The sequence below is a fragment of the Podarcis melisellensis genome, assembly GCF_964234715.1.
Source record: "Podarcis melisellensis genome assembly, chromosome: 1".
Lineage (NCBI taxonomy): Eukaryota > Metazoa > Chordata > Lepidosauria > Squamata > Lacertidae > Podarcis > Podarcis melisellensis.
In genome coordinates, this window is record NC_138528.1 from 8,402,031 (window position 1) to 8,420,742 (window position 18,712).

At 43.3% G+C, this 18,712-nt stretch overlaps 1 protein-coding gene across 7 annotated transcripts in view; it reads left to right on the forward strand.

Moving 5' to 3' along the window:
* Nucleotides 1–716: 716 nt before the first annotated feature.
* PCNX4 (pecanex 4) overlaps nucleotides 717–18,712 on the forward strand; it is a 34,040-nt gene continuing 16,044 nt past the window's right edge. Inside the window, exons 1-8 of one of the 7 annotated variants that reach the window (XM_081909400.1) lie at nucleotides 717–832; nucleotides 2,329–2,412; nucleotides 6,670–7,399; nucleotides 7,681–7,860; nucleotides 10,878–11,392; nucleotides 13,139–13,239; nucleotides 15,308–15,430; nucleotides 16,463–16,826. In XM_081909400.1, the coding sequence (XP_081765526.1) occupies nucleotides 6,702–7,399; nucleotides 7,681–7,860; nucleotides 10,878–11,392; nucleotides 13,139–13,239; nucleotides 15,308–15,430; nucleotides 16,463–16,826 (1,981 nt within the window). In that variant the 5' untranslated portion in view covers nucleotides 717–832; nucleotides 2,329–2,412; nucleotides 6,670–6,701. Of the gene's footprint in view, nucleotides 833–907; nucleotides 1,097–1,150; nucleotides 1,170–1,850; nucleotides 2,205–2,224; nucleotides 2,413–6,669; nucleotides 7,400–7,680; nucleotides 7,861–10,877; nucleotides 11,393–13,138; nucleotides 13,240–15,307; nucleotides 15,431–16,462; nucleotides 16,827–18,712 lie in introns of those variants that run through there. The other 6 variants (XM_081909394.1, XM_081909398.1, XM_081909397.1 and 3 more) reach the window with 6 other exon arrangements.

The following is an 18,712-nucleotide window of genomic DNA, read 5'->3' on the forward strand; positions in this document are numbered from 1 at the left end:
GAGAAATGCTTGAGGGTATGGACCCAGCCAGATGGGCGAGATAATAATAATAATATATTTCCCTCCCTGAAAATATAAAGCTGTATAGAAATAAAATGAAAAATTATTATGGAATGGGACGTCCTTATTTTCATTGGATAAATGCTGGAGGGTATAGATCCAGCCAGATAGCAGGGTAATAATAATAATAATAATAATAATAATAATAATAATAATAATAATAATAATATATTTCCCCCTTGAAAATATAAAGCGGAATAATAATAATAATAATAATAATAATAATAATAATAATAATAATATATTTGCCCCTTGAAAATATAAAGCGGAATAATAATAATAATAATAATAATAATAATAATAATAATAATAATAATAATAATATTGGGGGTTTGCCAGCTGCCCGCCCTTCTTCTGCCTGATCCTCTTGTCTTCCTCTGCTCCCACCTCGCACTTTCGCGATTCGCCAGGTGAGAGAGCCTGTTGTTAACAAAGCAGCCCCTTTTTCTTTTCTTTTCTTTTCCTTTCTTTTCTTCCCCCCTTTTGATTCCCCCTGGAAGGGAGAGAGGAGGGGAGGGAAGGGGAGGCGCCACGGCCGGCCATCGCCGCCGCCGCCGCCGAAGAAGAAGAAGAAGCCATTTCCCAGCCCCGCATCCTCCTCAGGAGCCCAGGAAGGAGCAGAATTCAGAGAGGGAGGAAATAAATAAATAAATGAAAGCAGAGAGAGAGAGAGAGAAATAGGAATATCTTTTCATTTCCCCCCCCCTCCCCTCCCCTCCCCCCCCCAGGCTCCCGGGGAGGGCGAAGGAGAAGGGCGGGCTCCCTCGGCTGGGTGAGTGGGCGATGGATCGATATCTCTTGATCGATATCTGGGGGAAGAGGAGGAGGAGGAGGAGGAGGAGGTGCGGGTCCCCGCGGGGTCGGCGACGGCCGCTCCCTACCCTCAGAGGAGACCTATGTCGCGCCCTCTCCTTCCTCCGCTTTCCCGGGGCCAAAATGGCGGCGGCGGCGGCGGCCCTGAGGAGAAAAAGGCGCGAAGGGAAGGGAGGAGGAGCGGCTCCTCCGCAGGCTCCCTTCTTCTTCGCTTTCCTGTCAGGTTTCCCGCCTTGGGGGCTTCTTCTCCCTTCTCGGCCTCCTCCCCACCCGGCTAAGCATGAAAGGCTTTTGCCGTAATAATAAACGTGTTTGTTTTGTTTTTTTAAACTGGCCACGGGACTCGCTGTGTGGTTGTATTTTCGCCTTCTCTCGGCCTCTGCTCCGCCCGAAAAGCGGCTGGTTTGGGGTTTTTCCCGGCGGGGAGAGAGAAGGAGGCGCTTGCTGGTCCCGCTGCTGCTGCCGGCCGGGGTCTGGCTCTTGCTCAGCCCCTGCCTTGCCTGCGTGTTGCTGCCAGCCAGGGTCGGGCTCCTGCTCAGCCCCTTGTTCTGCTTTTGGCTCCTGGGTGGTGGCTGCCGGCCCAGGTTTCACTCTTGTTCAGCCCTTGCTTTGCCATGCAGCTCCTGGGCTGCTGCCAGCCAGAGTCTGGCTCAAGCACCCCTTTGCCTTGCTTCCGTACGTAGCTCCCAGGCAGCTGCTTGCTGGGGTTGCTGCCAGCCAGGGTCTGGCTCCTGCTCAGCCCCTTTGCCTTTATTTGGTATGTGGCTCCTAGGCGGTTGCCAGCCAGAGTCTGGCTCTGGCTCAGCTCCTGCCTTTGCTATGCAGCTGTGAGCCAGTGTCCAGCTCTTGCTCAACCCCCTTTTTTTGCTTTTGTATGTGGTTCTTGGGCTGCTGCTGCCAGCCAGGGTCTGGCTCCTGCTCAGCCCCTTTGCCTTTATTTGGTATGTGGCTCCTAGGCGGTTGCCAGCCAGAGTCTGGCTCTGGCTCAGCTCCTGCCTTTGCTATGCAGCTGTGAGCCAGTGTGCAGCTCTTGCTCAACCCCCTTTTTTTGCTTTTGTATGTGGTTCTTGGGCTGCTGCTGCCAGCCAGGGTCAGGCTCTTGCTCAGTCCCTTTGCCTTACTTTGCTATGTGGCTCCTGGGCTGCTGCCAACCAGGGTCAGACTCTTGCTCAGCCTCTTGCCTTTGCTAGGCAGCTCCTGGGCTGTTGCTGCTGCCAGCCTGAGTCGGGCTGTTGCTCAATCCATTTGCCTTGCTTTGGCATGGGGCTCCTGGCCTTCCTATGACAACGTGACCCTTTCACTATAGAAACCATCAAAAGGTAGAGTTGTGGGTGTGTATTGTGCCCATTCTGTGTTTGTTAGTTCCTCTGCAGTTGCCAAGTGATGGTGGGTGAGGGAGAACGGATCTTGTTAATTGCTCTGCTTTATAACTTGTTTTCTTCTTCTTTTTTTAAGGCTACGGATTCTCTTTAAAGGGTTGTTTTGTCCAGCCAGCAAGCCTGCAGTTCTTTTCTGCCTCTGAAATGTAACCTCCCCCAGGTATGTTGGTTTCTGCTGTGGAGTTGACCTCTGTTTGGTCCATGTCTCTTGGTTAGGGTTGCCAACTCTTAATTGGCCATTGCACCCTGTGCTTTTTAACATCAGCTTGCTGCGCAAGAAATGGGGGTGAGCGAATAGCAAAACATTCTGTATTTGCAGATTTCTGCTAATCAGGCTGCTGCATGTCTCAGTGTACACTTAGTTAGGCTTACATTCTAGTTTATAAAGAACTGAAAGCTGATGTTTTAACATTTAATTGATAAATACGCCTACATTCTAGCTTATAAACAGTCACTTAACCTCAACTGAACCTGAGCTTGAATTAAAAGCTAGGCTTCCACTTTTTGTTTATAATCTGGCTTCTTCCAATATCTGGGTTTCACCTTTTGGTACAGAACAACTGTGTGTGTGGACACACACTCTTGTGCAGTTATTAATGTATTGGGAGCAATTAAATCACTGACTGGTTCTCCAGTATTTGCAGCAGGGCTAGTGTGTGGCGCAATGGGGTCTAGCTTCCACTGTGCAGCAAACTTCATTATACCTGCCTCTTCCACATGAGGCGCTGACACATTTTAGTATAAATGCTGTCAAAGGAAGTGCAATTACAGCGGAACCTCGGTTGTTGAATGCTTCAGAAGTAGAACATTTCGGCTTTTGAATGCCAACAACCCAGAAGTGAATGCTTCCATATTTGAACACTCCTCAGAAGTCAAACGGCTTCTGAGGTCCATTTTTTCGATGGATTTTGCCAACTGCCCATTGCTCCTCAGTTGTCGAACGTTTCAGAAGTCGAACAATTTTCCAGAACGGATTACGTTCGACAACCGAGGTTCCATTGTAGTAGCATATTGGGGTATTAGCAAGAAGCTTTATTTTTGTCCTCATTTATATCATTAGGCATACATACACAGGTGTGTACAGGGGAACTTCCATAATAAAAGAACAACTCATGGTGAGTTCTGGCACCTCTTTTTCTAGAAAAATAGGTGCTATCTAGCCAGTGAACAAGAGCATTATAAACATACGCAATATAAAATCATCCTCTTACAAAGCACAGAATATCAAGTACTTGTTGAATAACCAAGGGACAGACTTCCGTAATGCTGGTGCAAACATGCTGAAGGCCCTGTTGCCAGTCACTACAGCCTGAACACATGCACCCCCAGCAAGCGCCCGTCATCTGAGAACACATTCCAGAAGTGCTTTTAAGCCAGACCTGCTTCTGATTTGCCAACATCTTGGGCCCATATTGGAAGGCGTCTTATACGAAGTCTTGCCTTAGTTCATCTAGTCTGGCACTAGTTCTCTCAGGAGGACTTGGGCATCCTTCTTAGTCTGGGCGCCCAAAATGGTTTTCACAGGAGATTCCACAGAATTTTCTTCCTTGACACAAGGTCGCCAAGGGTTTTCTGGTGTGGTGTTCTGTTACAGGCAACTCTCCATTTACACACGCTCAATATGTGTCTGACCGTGCACACATGCGTCGTAATGAACCTGGAAGTGCCCCGAGAAAGTAAAGGACCAGAACAGCGTGGGGGCTGAGCGGGGCGTTTGCAGGATTTGACAATGGTGTTTCAAATATATGCCGTTTCGCTTAAACACATGGTGCCTCGGAATGTAACCCTCTCGTAAATGGTGGGTTGCCTGTATTCCCATTCTGTTGCCCTCTTCTACCTGCTAAGCAAGCCTAAGAGTAGTAAGGCATCATGAAAAACTAGGATGGAAAAGCTGAATACAGTGGTACCTCGCAAGACAAATGCCTCGTAAGACAAAAAACTCGCAAGACGAAAGAGTTTTTCGTTTTTTGAGTTGCTTCACAAGACGAAAACGTCTTGCAAGTTTGTTTCCTTTTTCTTAAAACCGTTAATACCCAGGGAATCCGTGCTTCGCAAGACGAAAAATTCGCAAGACGAAAAAACTCGCAGAACGAATTAATTTTGTCTTGCGAGGTACCACTGTATCTCCTCTGGGGCTGTTGAAGTCCAGCAGCATCTTAAACTTCTTCACTTCTGCTCTAAAGTATGTGTTCTCTCTTAAGACAATTTAGCTGCGTGCAGCAATTTAAATTTTAATACTGACCAGCTGGGGATGAAAACCACTAATCAGTGGGGTAAGATGACTGTCAGTGGTACATGGTAGTGATACAGAAAGGCCTGTGTCCATAGTTCGTAACAGGCAACGATGCCTTTGTTTTGTAAATCCTGTGGTGGTACCCAAGCAGAAGATAATGGATGCTGGTTTCCAAGACATTTAAAAGGTATTAAATATTATAGTAGGAAGATTTGAAAAATCACTTTGCTTTCCTCCCTCTTGTTAGTAATAAAAGATAATTCAAAATGAAGCAGGCTGCCCTTAAGCAACGCAAGGCAGGTGAGGTTTAAGGAGTGTCTAGGTTAGTGCTTCTTGTTCTACGGCCACAGATACCAGAAGAAAAAGCAGGTGTAATGTTGCAGTTGACCAGGAGAGAGCTCATGTAGTGAGACGCTTCTGGGGAGAAGGCTCCCCTCTGCATCAGATAATGATGTCTTGATTTGTTGTCATGCTTGACCCCACTGAAACTGCTCTGTACTTGTATGTTGTTCCTCCGATACTGCATGGCCTGCTGGGTAGTAATGTCAGTTACGCAATTATTCATGCACAAAAGGTTGTTTACAAATATACAGAACAGTTCCCCTAAAGCAGTGGTGGGGAACCTGTGGTCCTTCAGATGTTTTTGGACTACAGATCCCATGAGCGGCACTCAGCATGTTCTATAATTGGGGGACGATGGAAGTTTTAGTCAAACATCTTCCCAAGGGCTACCAGCTCTCACCTGTGGCTCCCAGAAGCTGCCAGCATGTGAAGGTGGAATGGCCTCCTTCAAGATGGGTGACACCTAGCTTGAGAGCAGTACATGTGAAAAGGATCTAGGAGTCTTGGTTGACCACAAACTTGACATGAGCCAACAGTGTGACGCGGCAGCTAAAAAAGCCAATGCAATTCTGGGCTGCATCAATAGGAGTATAGCATCTAGATCAAGGGAAGTAATAATGCCACTGTATTCTGCTCTGGTCAGACCTCACCTGGAGTGCTGTGTCAAGTTCTGGGCACCACAGTTCAAGAAGGACACTGACAAACTGGAACGTGTCCAGAGGAGGGCAACCAAAATGGTCAAAGGCCTGGAAACGATGCATTATGAGGAACGGCTAAGGGAGCTGGGCATGTTTAGCCTGGAGAAGAGGAGGTTAAGGGGTGATATGATAGCCATGTTCAAATATATAAAAGGATGTCACATAGAGGAGGGAGAAAGGTTGTTTTCTGCTGCTCCAGAGAAGCGGACACGGAGCAATGGATCCAAACTACAAGAAAGAAGATTCCACCTAAACATTAGGAAGAACTTCCTGACAGTAAGAGCTGTTTGACAGTGGAATTTGCTGCCAAGGAGTGTGGTGGAGTCTCCTTCTTTGGAGGTCTTTAAGCAGAGGCTTGACAACCATATGTCAGGAGTGCTCTGATGGTGTTTCCTGCTTGGCAGGGGGTTGGACTCAATGGCCCTTGTGGTCTCTTCCAACTCTATGATTCTATAAGAGGTTGTAGATTCTCCTTCCTTGGGAGTTTTTCAAGCACAGGTTGGAGGGTCATCTGTGATGGATGCTTTAGATGAGATTCCTGCATTGCAGGGGATTTGACTAGAATGACCCTTGTGAAAATTCCTATCACAGGATCCCTTCCAACTCTACAACTCTATGATTATATGACAGCGGCCACACCCCAGGAAACAGTGGGGGTGTGTGAGTGAGGGGAGGTTGAGCAAGAAGCACTACAGGGAGTTAGAAGCTGGTAGAATATGCCCAATGGTCCCGTCCCCCCCGAGGGGGTGATTATTAGACCTAAAGTTGCTCCAATCATGGTTATGGAGAATCTGGTTTTTAGAATGGGGCTTTCACTTTCATTTTTTTGGAGAAATGCTGTTTTATTATCAACACAGTGGTACCTCGGGTTAAGTACTTAATTCGTTCCGGAGATCCGTATTTAACCTGAAACTGTTCTTAACTTGAAGCACCACTTTAGCTAATGGGGCCTCCTGCTGCCGCCGTGCACGATTTCTGTTCTCATCCTGAAGCAAAGTTCTTAACCTGAAGCACTATTTCTGGGTTAGCGGAGTCTGTAACCCAAAGCGTATGTAACCTGAAGCGTATGTAACCCGAGGTACCACTGTATTTAGAATGGCACTCTATTGGTAAAATTTTCCTTTTGTCCCTTTATCCTCTTCAGAGAAAATGAGATTCATTCAAGGTCTTGAGTGAATGAGAATGGGCCCAGATGTTCCTTTGCTGAACGACCACAAACAAGAATTCCTCCTGAAACGTTTTCCGCAGACTGTTTTGGGCGGCCCTCGATTTAAATTGGGACACCCTGCGCCTCTTTATGTCTACGTGAACCAAATTCTTCTCTTCCTGCTACCATGTCTTCTGGGAGGTGTGGGGACGCTGCTCTACCAACTAAGTATTCTGCAAGACTATTCTACGGCTGCTGTCTCTGGAGGACTCATGCTAGTTGCAGCTGTTACTGTCCAGGCAGCAAGCCTGTATGCAAAACAGAAAACGGCTTCGGTGGAAAGAGTGCATACTCACAGTACCCTAACGGATGAAGATGAATGGGAGTTCTCTAGTTGTCTGGGCTCAGAGACAGTCAAATTTATTATTCCAGGCAAGAAATACATAGTTAACATCATCTTTCACTCACTTCTCGCTGGGGTGCTGTGTGGCTTAGGAACTTGGTACCTTCTACCTAATAGAATCGCCTCATTGTATGGAGGTAACATTGGAGGAACTGTTATGATCTTTGTCTTTGGTTGGGTGACAGTCTGCATTGGGGAGTACTCCTTAATTGTCAATACTGCTTCAGAGACAGCTACTTACCAAGCACTAGACACTTACGAAATTGTTCCTCTGATGAGACCTTTCTACATTTTTGTCTTCTTCGCAGTGGACCTCACCAACAGGTAAAAATGCGCTGCCTACAGCAGTGACTGCCTTAGAAGATTTTAATTTATTTTTTGCTGTGGAAGCCAGGTTATAATCTTTTAAACAAATCAGTACTTTTTACTGGTCCATCTTGTGCAACATCTTTCTGTAAACATTCGTATTTAGTTACATCTATTGAAACAATCCGTAAGAGGGCTCAAAAACTCTTCAGCAAAATGGTGGGCAGGGCAATGCGACTGGATGTAAAAAGCCTGTCTTCTGTCACAGAAATAATACATATTTCCATTTTTTTGTCCAGATTCATGGCTGATGTTCCAGCTTTAAAACTGGCAAACCAGATTTTGCACGTTGTGTTTTTGTGTTTGCCATTCTTGTGGACTCTGGGAATTTTACCCCCACTGGACGCACTTTTTCTCTGGGGAATGGAACAAGTGTTAGAGCTCGGTCTAGGCGGTTCACCCATGTCAAGTAACACAAGGTAATCATTGTTTGGCATAAGAATACACATTTATTCCTCTTCAGTTTCATTCTGTTTTATGGGTTTTTAAATCCATGGTAAATTCTGCATTTTAATATTTTTGTTTTGTAAAAGCAATGAACAAATAGTAGTAATCTGTTGCAGCAAAAACAACTTACTTTGTGGCATCTTAAAGGCGAAGACATGTATTAAAGCTTAACCTTTCATGAACTAGAGTCCTCTTAATCGGATGCAGGAAGCATTATCCTAATGGAACTGTAAACAGTGACGTTTGAAAGAAATGGCCTGCATTTTGCATCTTTCTGAATTCATTCCTTCAAATTCCTCACCCTCTGCAATCGTATCTGCCGATTTAGGTTAACATTTTCATATCTGTTGACGTGAACTCCAGTCTAAGATAATTTATGCTCTCATAAGTTTATTAGGTTCTGGGGTGCCAATATATTCTTTATTTAAAAAACAACATGCAGTTCAGCATGGCAGGGCAAAAAGCCCCGAATAAAGTTTAAAATACTAACAGATGCGAAAGAAAGAGGGGGGTTTGCCCTGCCGGACTTGAGGTTATATTATGAAGCTGCAGCCCTCTGCTGGTTGAAGGATTGGATTTTATTGGAGAACACCGATGTCCTTGACCTGGAGGGATTTGATAATGCTTTTGGGTGGCATGCATATTTGTGGTATGACAAGGTTAAAGTTCATAAATTGTTCAAAAACCATATTGTCAGAAGGGCAATTTTCATGGTCTGGTCAAAATATAAAGACTTATTGGAGAGTAAAACTCCGAGGTGGCTCTCACCGATGGAGGCCAAAGCACGTAAAAGACTCAATATGGAGGCCCACTGGCCTAAATATTGGGAAATAATTGAAAAAATTGGAGATAAATGGAGGTTACAGAGTATGGAAAAGTTAAAAAACAAGGTGCGAGATTGGTTGCATTATGCTCAAATCCAGGAAGTTTTTAAAGCAGACAAAAAAGTGGGTTTTCAGGAGGAAAAATCGAAACTAGAAACAGAGTTGCTTGAGCCAAAATCTAAGCTAATTTCGAGAATGTATAACTTGCTGCTTAAATGGAACACACAGGATGAGATTGTCAAATCCTCTATGATAAAGTGGGCACAGGACTTGGGGCATAACATTATGTTTGAAGACTGGGAAAGGTTATGGAACACCGGAATGAAATTCACGGCATGTACTGCCTTGAAGGAAAACATTATGAAAATGATATACCGGTGGTACATGACCCCAGTCAAGCTTGCAAAGATATATCACCTGTCCGATAATAAATGTTGGAAATGTAAGGAAGAGGAAGGGACATTTCTACACCTCTGGTGGACCTGCCCGAAAGTGAAGGCCTTCTGGGAAATGATACATAATGAACTAAAAAAGGTGCTGAGATTCACCTTACCTAAGAAACCGGAGGCCTTCCTTCTGGGCATGGTAGACCAGAGGATGGTCAAGAAAGATAGAACTTTCTTTATGTACGCTACTACAGCAGCGAGGATTTTGTTGGCAAAGCACTGGAAGACACAAAATCTACCCACATTGGAAGAATGGCAGACGCAGCTGATGGACTATATGGAGCTGGCTGAAATGACTGGCAGAATTCGAGACTCGGGAGAAGAAGAAACGGAGGAAGTTTGGGAAAATTTTAAAGACTATTTGAAAAAGCATTATAAGTTGTATGAATGTTAAAAAATGCTCCTTTCTAGGAAGGTATAGCTTCAGTATCGGCAAATTTCTGGATTGATAAATAAGACACTATAAGACAGAAGTGAGGTAATGAAATATTTTTATTGTGTGGAAATTAAAAATTAATGCAATTGTACTGAAATGTTTACATCAGATAACACGATAGAATGGAAGACATATTGTTATGTATAAAATAAGTTAACAAATTGCTGAGGTTTTGGTTACACAGGGAAGGCAGTGCTCGGGAGATGGGGGGAGTCCATTGGATCTATGGAAGTATGTATTTGAAAGTGGAAATTTGTTTATTAAAAACCTAATAAAATATTTATAAAAAAAAAAAAAAACATGCAGTTCAGCAGACGCATATCCCTAAACTACACACAGGCTTCAAAGCAAGTTTCGCAAACCCTCCAGACAGTTTGCAAAACTGCGTAGGAGATGAATTGCTAATATGATGCTCAACTCAAACTTCCAGTATGCCGTGTTGTCATCACATGGTGTATGGGACAAAGAGCATCCTGTTGAAAATCACAGTAGGTGAAGAAGCTGATCCTTGGATCTGCTTGTGGTAGAATGGAAAGGTATGAACACGTGAAGCTGCCTTATGATGGACCCTCTGGTCCGTCTAGCTCAGTATTGTCTAAACTTACTGTCAGAGACTGTCCAGAGTTTCAGACAGGGAGTCTCTCCCAGCTCTACCTGCAGACGCCAGGTATTGAACCTGGGAACTTCTGTATGCAAGGCACATGCTCTGCCACTGAAGTACAGTGGTACCTCAGGTTAAGTACCGTATTTTTCGCACTATAAGACGCACCTAGTTTTTGGAGAAGGAAAACAAGAAAAAAAATATTCTGAATCTCAGAAGCCAGAACAACAAGAGGGATCACTGCGCAGCAAAAGCAGTGATCCCCCTTGCTGTTCTGGCTTCTGAGATAGCTGCGCAGCCTGCATTCGCTCCATAAGATGCACACACATTTCCCCTTACTTTTTAGGAGGGAAAAAGTGAGTCTTATAGAGCAAAAAATACGGTACTTAATTCGTTCCGGAGGTCCGTTCTTAAGCTGAAACTGTTCTTAACCTGAAGCACCACTTTAGCTAATGGTGCCTCCAGCTGCTGCCATGCCACCGGAGCACAATTTCTGTTCTCATCCTGAAGCAAAGTTCTTAACCTGAAGCACTATTTCTGGGTTAGCAGAGTCTGTAACCTGAAGCGTATGTAACCCGAGGTACCACTGTATGGCTCTTCCAAAATGAAAATAGACCCAACTCTCCAGATGTCATTTATGACTTCTTCCTAACCAAATAAATATTTTTTCTCCCCTTTCTAGGCTGCTATTCATGTTTTTGATTTCTGTGGGAACAGCTGTTGCCTCTTATTTCATCCCCAGCACGCTTGGTGTCGTCCTCTTCATGACTGGGTTTGGATTTGCATTGAGTCTTAACTTAAGAGAGATTGGGTTTGCGTTCAAGTGCACTGTGATCAACTTCTTAGCCTCCGACAAGTTTACAAAGGCACCTGGCTGTTGTGGGACCCAGTTTGGATGGCGGGAATTTGTTTTCTATTTGACTGCATTGACTCTGGCTCTCCTGGAAGCTGGCCTGTTGCACTCCTTCCTGGGTCCTCAGGCGTTTTCTAAAACCAGCCTCCAGGCTGTTGTGAGCTATTTGCTGATGGCATTGCTCCTTGCGACGTGGATTCTTGGACAGATTCAGGCCGTGTACCTGTTCGGAATGTTGCGAAACCCGTTTTATCCAAAGGATGTCATGACTGCGAATGTATTTGTGGAGAAACAAAAGAGGCTTAAGAAAATTGGTGTGCTCAGAAGGATTTTGCTAGCTGTAGGTAAGAGAGTCTGCAGCCTTCTGTATTATGTATAAGCTGGAGATCGAAGAAAGATCATGAAATGTTCTACACGTACATTCCAAAATAACCCACATTAAGTGGAGCCAAGGCATTTAAATCTTAATGATCTGAGGGTTTACTGAATAAGTGTTCCTTTATAAATGCCACATTCTGTGGAATATACCGAATTGCTTAGTTCTCACTTAAAAATAAGCTCCTGGTATGTCCCACAGAGGAACTTGCGGTCTGCAAATAAAAACATCTTGAAGGTCCCAGGCCTCAGAGAGGTTAGGCTGGTCTCAACCAGAGCCAGGGCTTTCTCAGCTGCGGCTCCAATTTGGTGGAGCACTCTGTCACAAGAGACTAGGGCCCTGCGGGACCTGACATCTTTCCACAGGGCCTGCAAGACAGAGCTGTTCCACCAGGCCTTTGGTCAGGGCGCAGCCTGACTCCCTCCTCTGGCAATCTGCACAGAATTTTGCTTAACGGTTGCCATCAATTTGATTTTAATTAATTTTTAGAATGAAATGTTTTTAGAATGTTGGATTATTTGATTGTTGTTAGCCGCCCTGAGCCCGGCTTTGGCTGGGAAGGGCGGGATATAAATAAAAAAAATTATTATTATTATTATTATTATTATTATTATTATTATTATTATTATTATTATTAGATTTAATGGTAATTCTTCGATTCTAAAGCAGGAGTGAGAAACCTGTGGCCCGCTAGATGTTGCTAGACTACAACTCCCATCATTCTTAACCATATAGTGAGTCCCCACAATATCTGGAGCACCAAGGGTCCGCTAACCCAGTGCCAATCTAGAAGAAGGCATTTAGGATATAATAGCTGATTCACTGCCTAAATTAGTCATGCAAATAAAATACAATTTAGCTGGTGTACTGAATTTCAGTAGAAGAATTGAACTGTATCTAGCACAGAACTGTTGAATTTAATGAAAAACAATAGGTTTTAATATCAAAGGCAATTGACCGGGATATCTAATTTGACATGTTACAACTGATTTCAAATGTTTCAGAACATCCCTTCTCTCCCCCTCTCCCCAATTTGCTGAATAAAAAACTTGTTATATTTTTTCCCTGTAATTATAGTATATAGTGTAGCAATTGGCAGATCAGTCTTATTATACAAAATGGCTACTGGATTACACTGACTTCAGAAAGTGACAAAGACATTACAAAATGAAACGTAAAATTGCTTGACATTAAAACAAAATAAGAACCAGTTATTAAAAGTCAAAACTGTTAGCACAACACTAAGGTTGCAGTTAAGCATTTTCTAATGGGGGATGAATGTCTGCCCACTCAATTTTGAAGAGATGTTAGAACATAGACACCTATCCTGTAGACACCTTGCATTTTTGCCAGAGATAAAAGCCAATCTGGGCCTTTCATAAGATCTTGGGACCAGTGAGAGTCACCTAGAGAACGTCAGCCACTTGAGAGCCACATAACATCAGTGTAAACGATTTTTAAAGGCCTGATAATCCTTACGTATATAATTTCACTTTTACCTGCATGCACAAATTTAAGTGCACTGTGTTGAACTCTGTTTTAGTAAATGAAACATTCATTGCTGCCGCCTTTCCAGCTTCCCAGGGAATCCCAAATAGACAAAACTCTGTAGATCATGGTTGCAAAATCTCTGTTCTGAAGCATGCCCCTTATGTATATACTCCTTGTATAAGGAAAAACATTGTGCATAATTTCTTTTCTCTTGTAATTTCAGTGTCTCCATTTGCTATGGTAGCGTTTCTTTCCCTAGACAATTCTCTGCACCATCTTCCATCTGTATATGTTTCCATTGGATTCTCAAGAGGCTTTAGAATGGTAACTTTTAAGTATTTTGTAAAAAAAAAAAAAAAAAAAAAAGCACCATGGAAGAAAAGCACTTGATTTTTAGGGAAGATAGAATAACGAATGGATGTGAGAATTACATTTTCCAGTTCCTGAAAGGGGATATTTGTTCATAATAAGGGATGTCTCCGACCCACGTAATTTGGTGGTAGACAATGTGACTTGTATGTTCACGGCCCCAAGTTTAAATTTAAGTATCTCTAGTTAAAGAATTCTTAGGTAACATTGACCTAAGTCATTGTTGGTCGTTGTTTGGATTTAGGCAAGGGATTGTTCTCTGCCGCAGATACCGTCATGTATTGTGGAGGGTAAAGGACTGGCCAGCGTTAACGTTGTTTGTAAGGATTACTGAGATAATGCATGCAAAGTATTTTGACTACTTGGAAAGCATTAATAGAGCACTATTTATAAAGTGCTTTTTCTATTATTAGCCAAGGTTCACTCTAGCTTACTGGTTTGATGTACCGTGTCTAAATCTAGATGTATTTTGTGTCTGGAATATTGCCATGGTCTTGTATGGAATTATCTAGTGCAGAATTCAGCTTGCCAAGTCTGAGTTTCTTGCTACTTTTTTCTTTCTCTTCTCTCCCCCCCCCCCCCAATGTTTATCACCATTTTGGATGTGCTGTTGAGAACATGGGGGAATTATATGGTCTGAACTTTGAATTCTGAGAGAGATACGAAAAAAGCTGGCAGTGGGAGCAACTGGTGCGAGTAATTTCTTGCTCTCCGTTATGGGCTCTGTTTGCCTGACTCGCCAATGCTCTATTGCCCAATCCCATTTTATTTTCCTCAGGTCCTGAGTAAATGTTCCAGATTAATTGAAAACCTGATTCTTGGAATTAGAGCAAGTCACACAAAACAAGCACGTGGTGGACTGCACATGTTGTTCTTAGCCTAAGGCAGTACTTCTATAACCTAGCAGTTCAAAAGCACGTCAGTGCAAGTAGATAAATAGGTACCGCTGTGATGGTAAGGTAAACGGCGTTTCAGTGAGCTCTGGCTACCGTCACTGTCTTCCATTGCGCCAGAAGCGATTTAGTCATGCTGGCCACATGACCCGGAAAGTTGTCTGTGGACAAATGCCAGCTTCCTTGGCCTGAAAGCAAGATGAGCGCCGCAACCCCATAGTCACCTTTGACATGACTTAACCGTCCAAGAGTCCTTTACCCTTTTACTTTTTAACTTCTATAATAATATAATTACTGTATGGGACAAAAATGGCAAAAAGAGGAAAGACCAGTAAATTTTAGGCAAAAAAACAACAGAGGAATAGCAACTTTGGGTTGTATCCAAAACTGCAGGAACAGTTCCAGTTACAGATAGGTAGCCGTGTTGGTCTGCCATAGTCAAAACAAAAAAAAATCCTTCCAGTAGCACCTTAAAGACCAACTTAGTTCTTGGTATGAGCTTTCGTGTGCATGCACACTTCTTCAGATACACTGAATGCTACTGGAAGGAATTTTTTTTGTTTTGCATGAACAGTGTTCCAGTTCTGAGGGCCTTCTGGCTGTTCCCTCAGTGCAAAAAGTTAAAGGGAACCAGGCAAAGGGCCTTCTTGGTAGTGGTACCTGCCCTGTGGAACGCCCTCCCTTCAGATGCCAGGGGATGTTAAGGGGGGAAATAACTATCTTGAGTTTTAGAAGACATCTGAAGGCAGCCCTGTAGCAGGAAGCTTTTAATGCTTGATGTTCAGTTGTGTTTTTATATTATGTTAGAAGTCGCCCAGAGTGGCTGGGGCAACCCAGTCAAATGGATGGGGTAAATTATTACTCTTAATGGTCTTCCATTTCCTCTCGTCTCCATGTGCTTCCACATACCTCCAAAATCTCCTCTGTTAGGTCTCCAGAGAAGATTTTGAGGGTGCATGAGAGGGCTGTAGAATACAAGTGAGGAAGGCACAGTTCTGTGGTGCACACAGAAGTCCGTTGCACGGATGGAGCTGCAGCGTTGAATATAGCCCTTTTTATTTTAAGTATTAAACTTCAGATCAAAAGTGAGATGAACATATTGTAAGTCAATAAAGTAATCTCTGTTCCAGGTATGGCAAGATACAGAGCATGCGTTGTTGGATATGGTGATAGTGTCAACTGTGCAGTTGCTGGTGTTCAATACTGATCTTTGGTGGAATAGAAGCATTGATACGGGAATCAGGCTCTTGCTGGTAAGTCTGATTTTATTTGTAGCTTCCTTCAGCATTTCTATTCCTCCTTTCATATATATATATATATATATATATATATATATATATATATATATATATATATGCAGGTTTTGGTGTCCTCGGGTGTCTTCCCGTTTACACGGGAAGACACCCGAGGACACCAAAACCTGCATTCCTGTACCCGTGAAAATCTACGAAAGCATATATATATATATATATATATCCCAAGGTGGTGAAGCAAGTAAGCAGAAATTAAAGCAAATTATTAAAAGGCCAATTAAAAAATAAACAAGTCAAGAACAACAAGTCAGAGTTGGTATCAAACAGTGGTACTGTCAAAACCTGTTTTTAAAAGGTCAGACCTGCCTCTTGGAGAAGGTTAAGTCCTAGCTGCTCACCAAAAGCAGTAGTTGGGCCAGGGAAAGTTTCTGTAGCAGGTGCCACCACTTAAAAGGTCCCGTGCCTCATGCCTTCCTCCCAACCCCAGTAGAGGCCAAAACATTGAAAGCAGAAAGCATCATACAGAGATTTCTCTGTTGTGGCACTGCAGCAGACTCATGTGAGTGTGGGGTGGTTCTTAAGATACGCTGGTCCCAGGCCATACAGGGTAGCTCTTAAGATAAATTGATAACCGAGACAGATGGTATTTGATCTGACCTACATACTCCAATTAGCATTGCAGCCATGTTCTGGACCATTTTGGGCTTTCAAACTACTACATGTATGAAAGTTTTTTTGTTTCATTTTATTCTTTTAAGACATTTAGAAGCCTGTTTTGGGATTAAGTGGTATGTAATAATAATAATTAAAAATCTTATGAAACGTGCTATTGCCCTTCAGCCCTCCCCTATTCCTTCCCAAATAGACTCCTATTTTGATACATACCAGAGTTAGGGTCAGAAAACCATGTGACAACCAACTCAAGCTTGATAATTATATTCTGAGGGCATTCCAACAACTTTAGCAATACAAAGTGCTGTAGAAGAGCCTACAATTTAAAGAAAAAATGATATGCTATTTCTGTCCTGCTAGGTCGGAATAATCCGGAATCGACTGTTTCAGTTTGTTTCAAAACTGCAGTTTGCACTTACTGTTCTCTTGACATCATGGACAGAGAAAAAGCAACGCCGGAAGTCCACTGCTACCCTGATTACACTCAACATTGTCTTCTTTCCAGTTGTACTGACCCTCATATTGCTGTCTGCACTTCTGTCTTCCCCCTTGCTGCCCCTTTTCAGTCTCCCAATATTTCTGATTGGCTTTCCAAGACCTATCCGAAGTTGGCCGGGACCTGTGGGTGTGACGGCCTGCATATGTCCTGACACCATATATTATCAGCAAATGATTCCAAGTTTGACTACTGCATTGCAGTCGGCACTGTCCAATGGTAGCCTGGGTAAGTAAGCTTCAAAACAACTTTGTTACTCATTAGATCACATTTTATCATGTGCTGAAAACTGACCTGACTACATGGCTATGAGGCCAGTTTGAATCTGACCTTTTATACTCAGAAGCCTCTAGTTGATTGTAGCAGCTGTGGCCTCTAAAGGCTGCTACAGCTGAATGGAGGCTTTTGGGTATGTGGGTTATGGTTCAATCCCATAGGGGTTACCAGATCTGGAAAATGATTTTCTCATATCAGTGTTGTTGTTGTTTAGTCATTTAGTCGTGTCCGACTCTTCGTGACCCCATGGACCAGAGAACGCCAGGCACCTCTGTCCTCCACTGCCTCCCGCAGTTTGGTCAAACTCATGCTGGTAACCTCGAAAACACTATCCAACCATCTCATCCTCTGCCGTCCCCTTCTCCTTGTGCCCTCCATCTTTCCCAACATCAGGGTCTTCTCCAGGGAGTCTTCTCTTCTCATGAGGTGGCCAAAGTACTGGAGCCTCAGCTTCACAATCTGTCCTTCCAGTGAGCACTCAGGGTTGATTTCCTTCAGTATGGAGAGGTTTGATCTTATTGCAGTCCATGGGACTCTCAAGAGTCTCCTCCAGCACCATAGTTCAAAAGCATCAATTCTTCGGCGATCAGCCTTCTTTATGGTCCAGCTCTCACTTCCATACATCACTACTGGGAAAACCATAGCTTTAACTATACGAACCTTTGTTGGCAAGGTGATGTCTCTACTTCTCAAGATGCTGTCTAGGCCTGTCATTGCCCTTCTCCCAAGAAGCAGGCGTCTTTTAATTTCGTGGCTGCTGTCACCATCTGCAGTGATCATTGAGCCCAAGAAAGTAAAATCTCTCACTACCTCCATTTCTTCCCCTTCTATTTGCCAGGAGGTGATGGGACCAGTGGCCATGATCTTCGTTTTTTTGATGTTGAGCTTCAGACCATATTTTGCGCTCTCCTCTTTCACCCTCATTAAAAGATTCTTTAATTCCTCCTCACTTTCTGCCATCAAGGTTGTGTCATCTGCATATCTGAGGTTGTTGATATTTCTTCCGGCAATCTTAATTCCGGCTAGGGATTCATCCAGCCCAGCCTTTCGCATGATGAATTCTGCATATAAGTTAAATAAGCAGGGAGACAAAATACAGCCTTGTCGTACTCCTTTCCCAATTTTGAACCAATCAGTTGTTCCATATCCAGTTCTAACTGTAGCTTCTTGTCCCACATAGAGATTTCTCAGGAGACAGATGAGGTGATCTGGCACTCCCATTTCTTTAAGAACTTGCCATAGTTTGCCTTGGTCGACACAGTCAAAGGCTTTTGCATAGTCAATGATCTCATATCAGTAGATGGATATAAAAAGCAGGTGCAATATAAGAAGACTATTCTTTGTTACTAGGGTTGATGGGTGGGGATCTATGTTAGACATTTTCAAAGGTAAGGGGATAAATGCAGTAGGAAACCTCTTTGGCTCACATTGGAGAGTGCTGTGCTAGGGCATGTATGCCTTGGGGATTTAAATGATTTTAAAAATTAATTATCAGGAAAAAAATTACCTGGTCTTTAATGGGTGAGGCCTTGACTAGACATGTCTTGGCAGGATATCACTTTATGTTTTAAGGTTAAGGCGTATTTTATCAGTTTTGGCAGCTATGCACAATTAAGGAAACCTTTACAAAAATGTTAGCAAGAGAATGCACTCTATTAGCTCAGCAGGATAGAAAAGGCTATTTTAAATTTTAACTAATGTAATGGCAGGTTTCTTAGATTGCACTTGCTTTATTCTGAAACTCTGTAGTTTTAACTGTGCCAGCTGAGATAATTTAGTTTTAACTGCAGCCAGCCGACATCTGACACATCTCAAACCCCTGCAGTTATGTGGGGGAA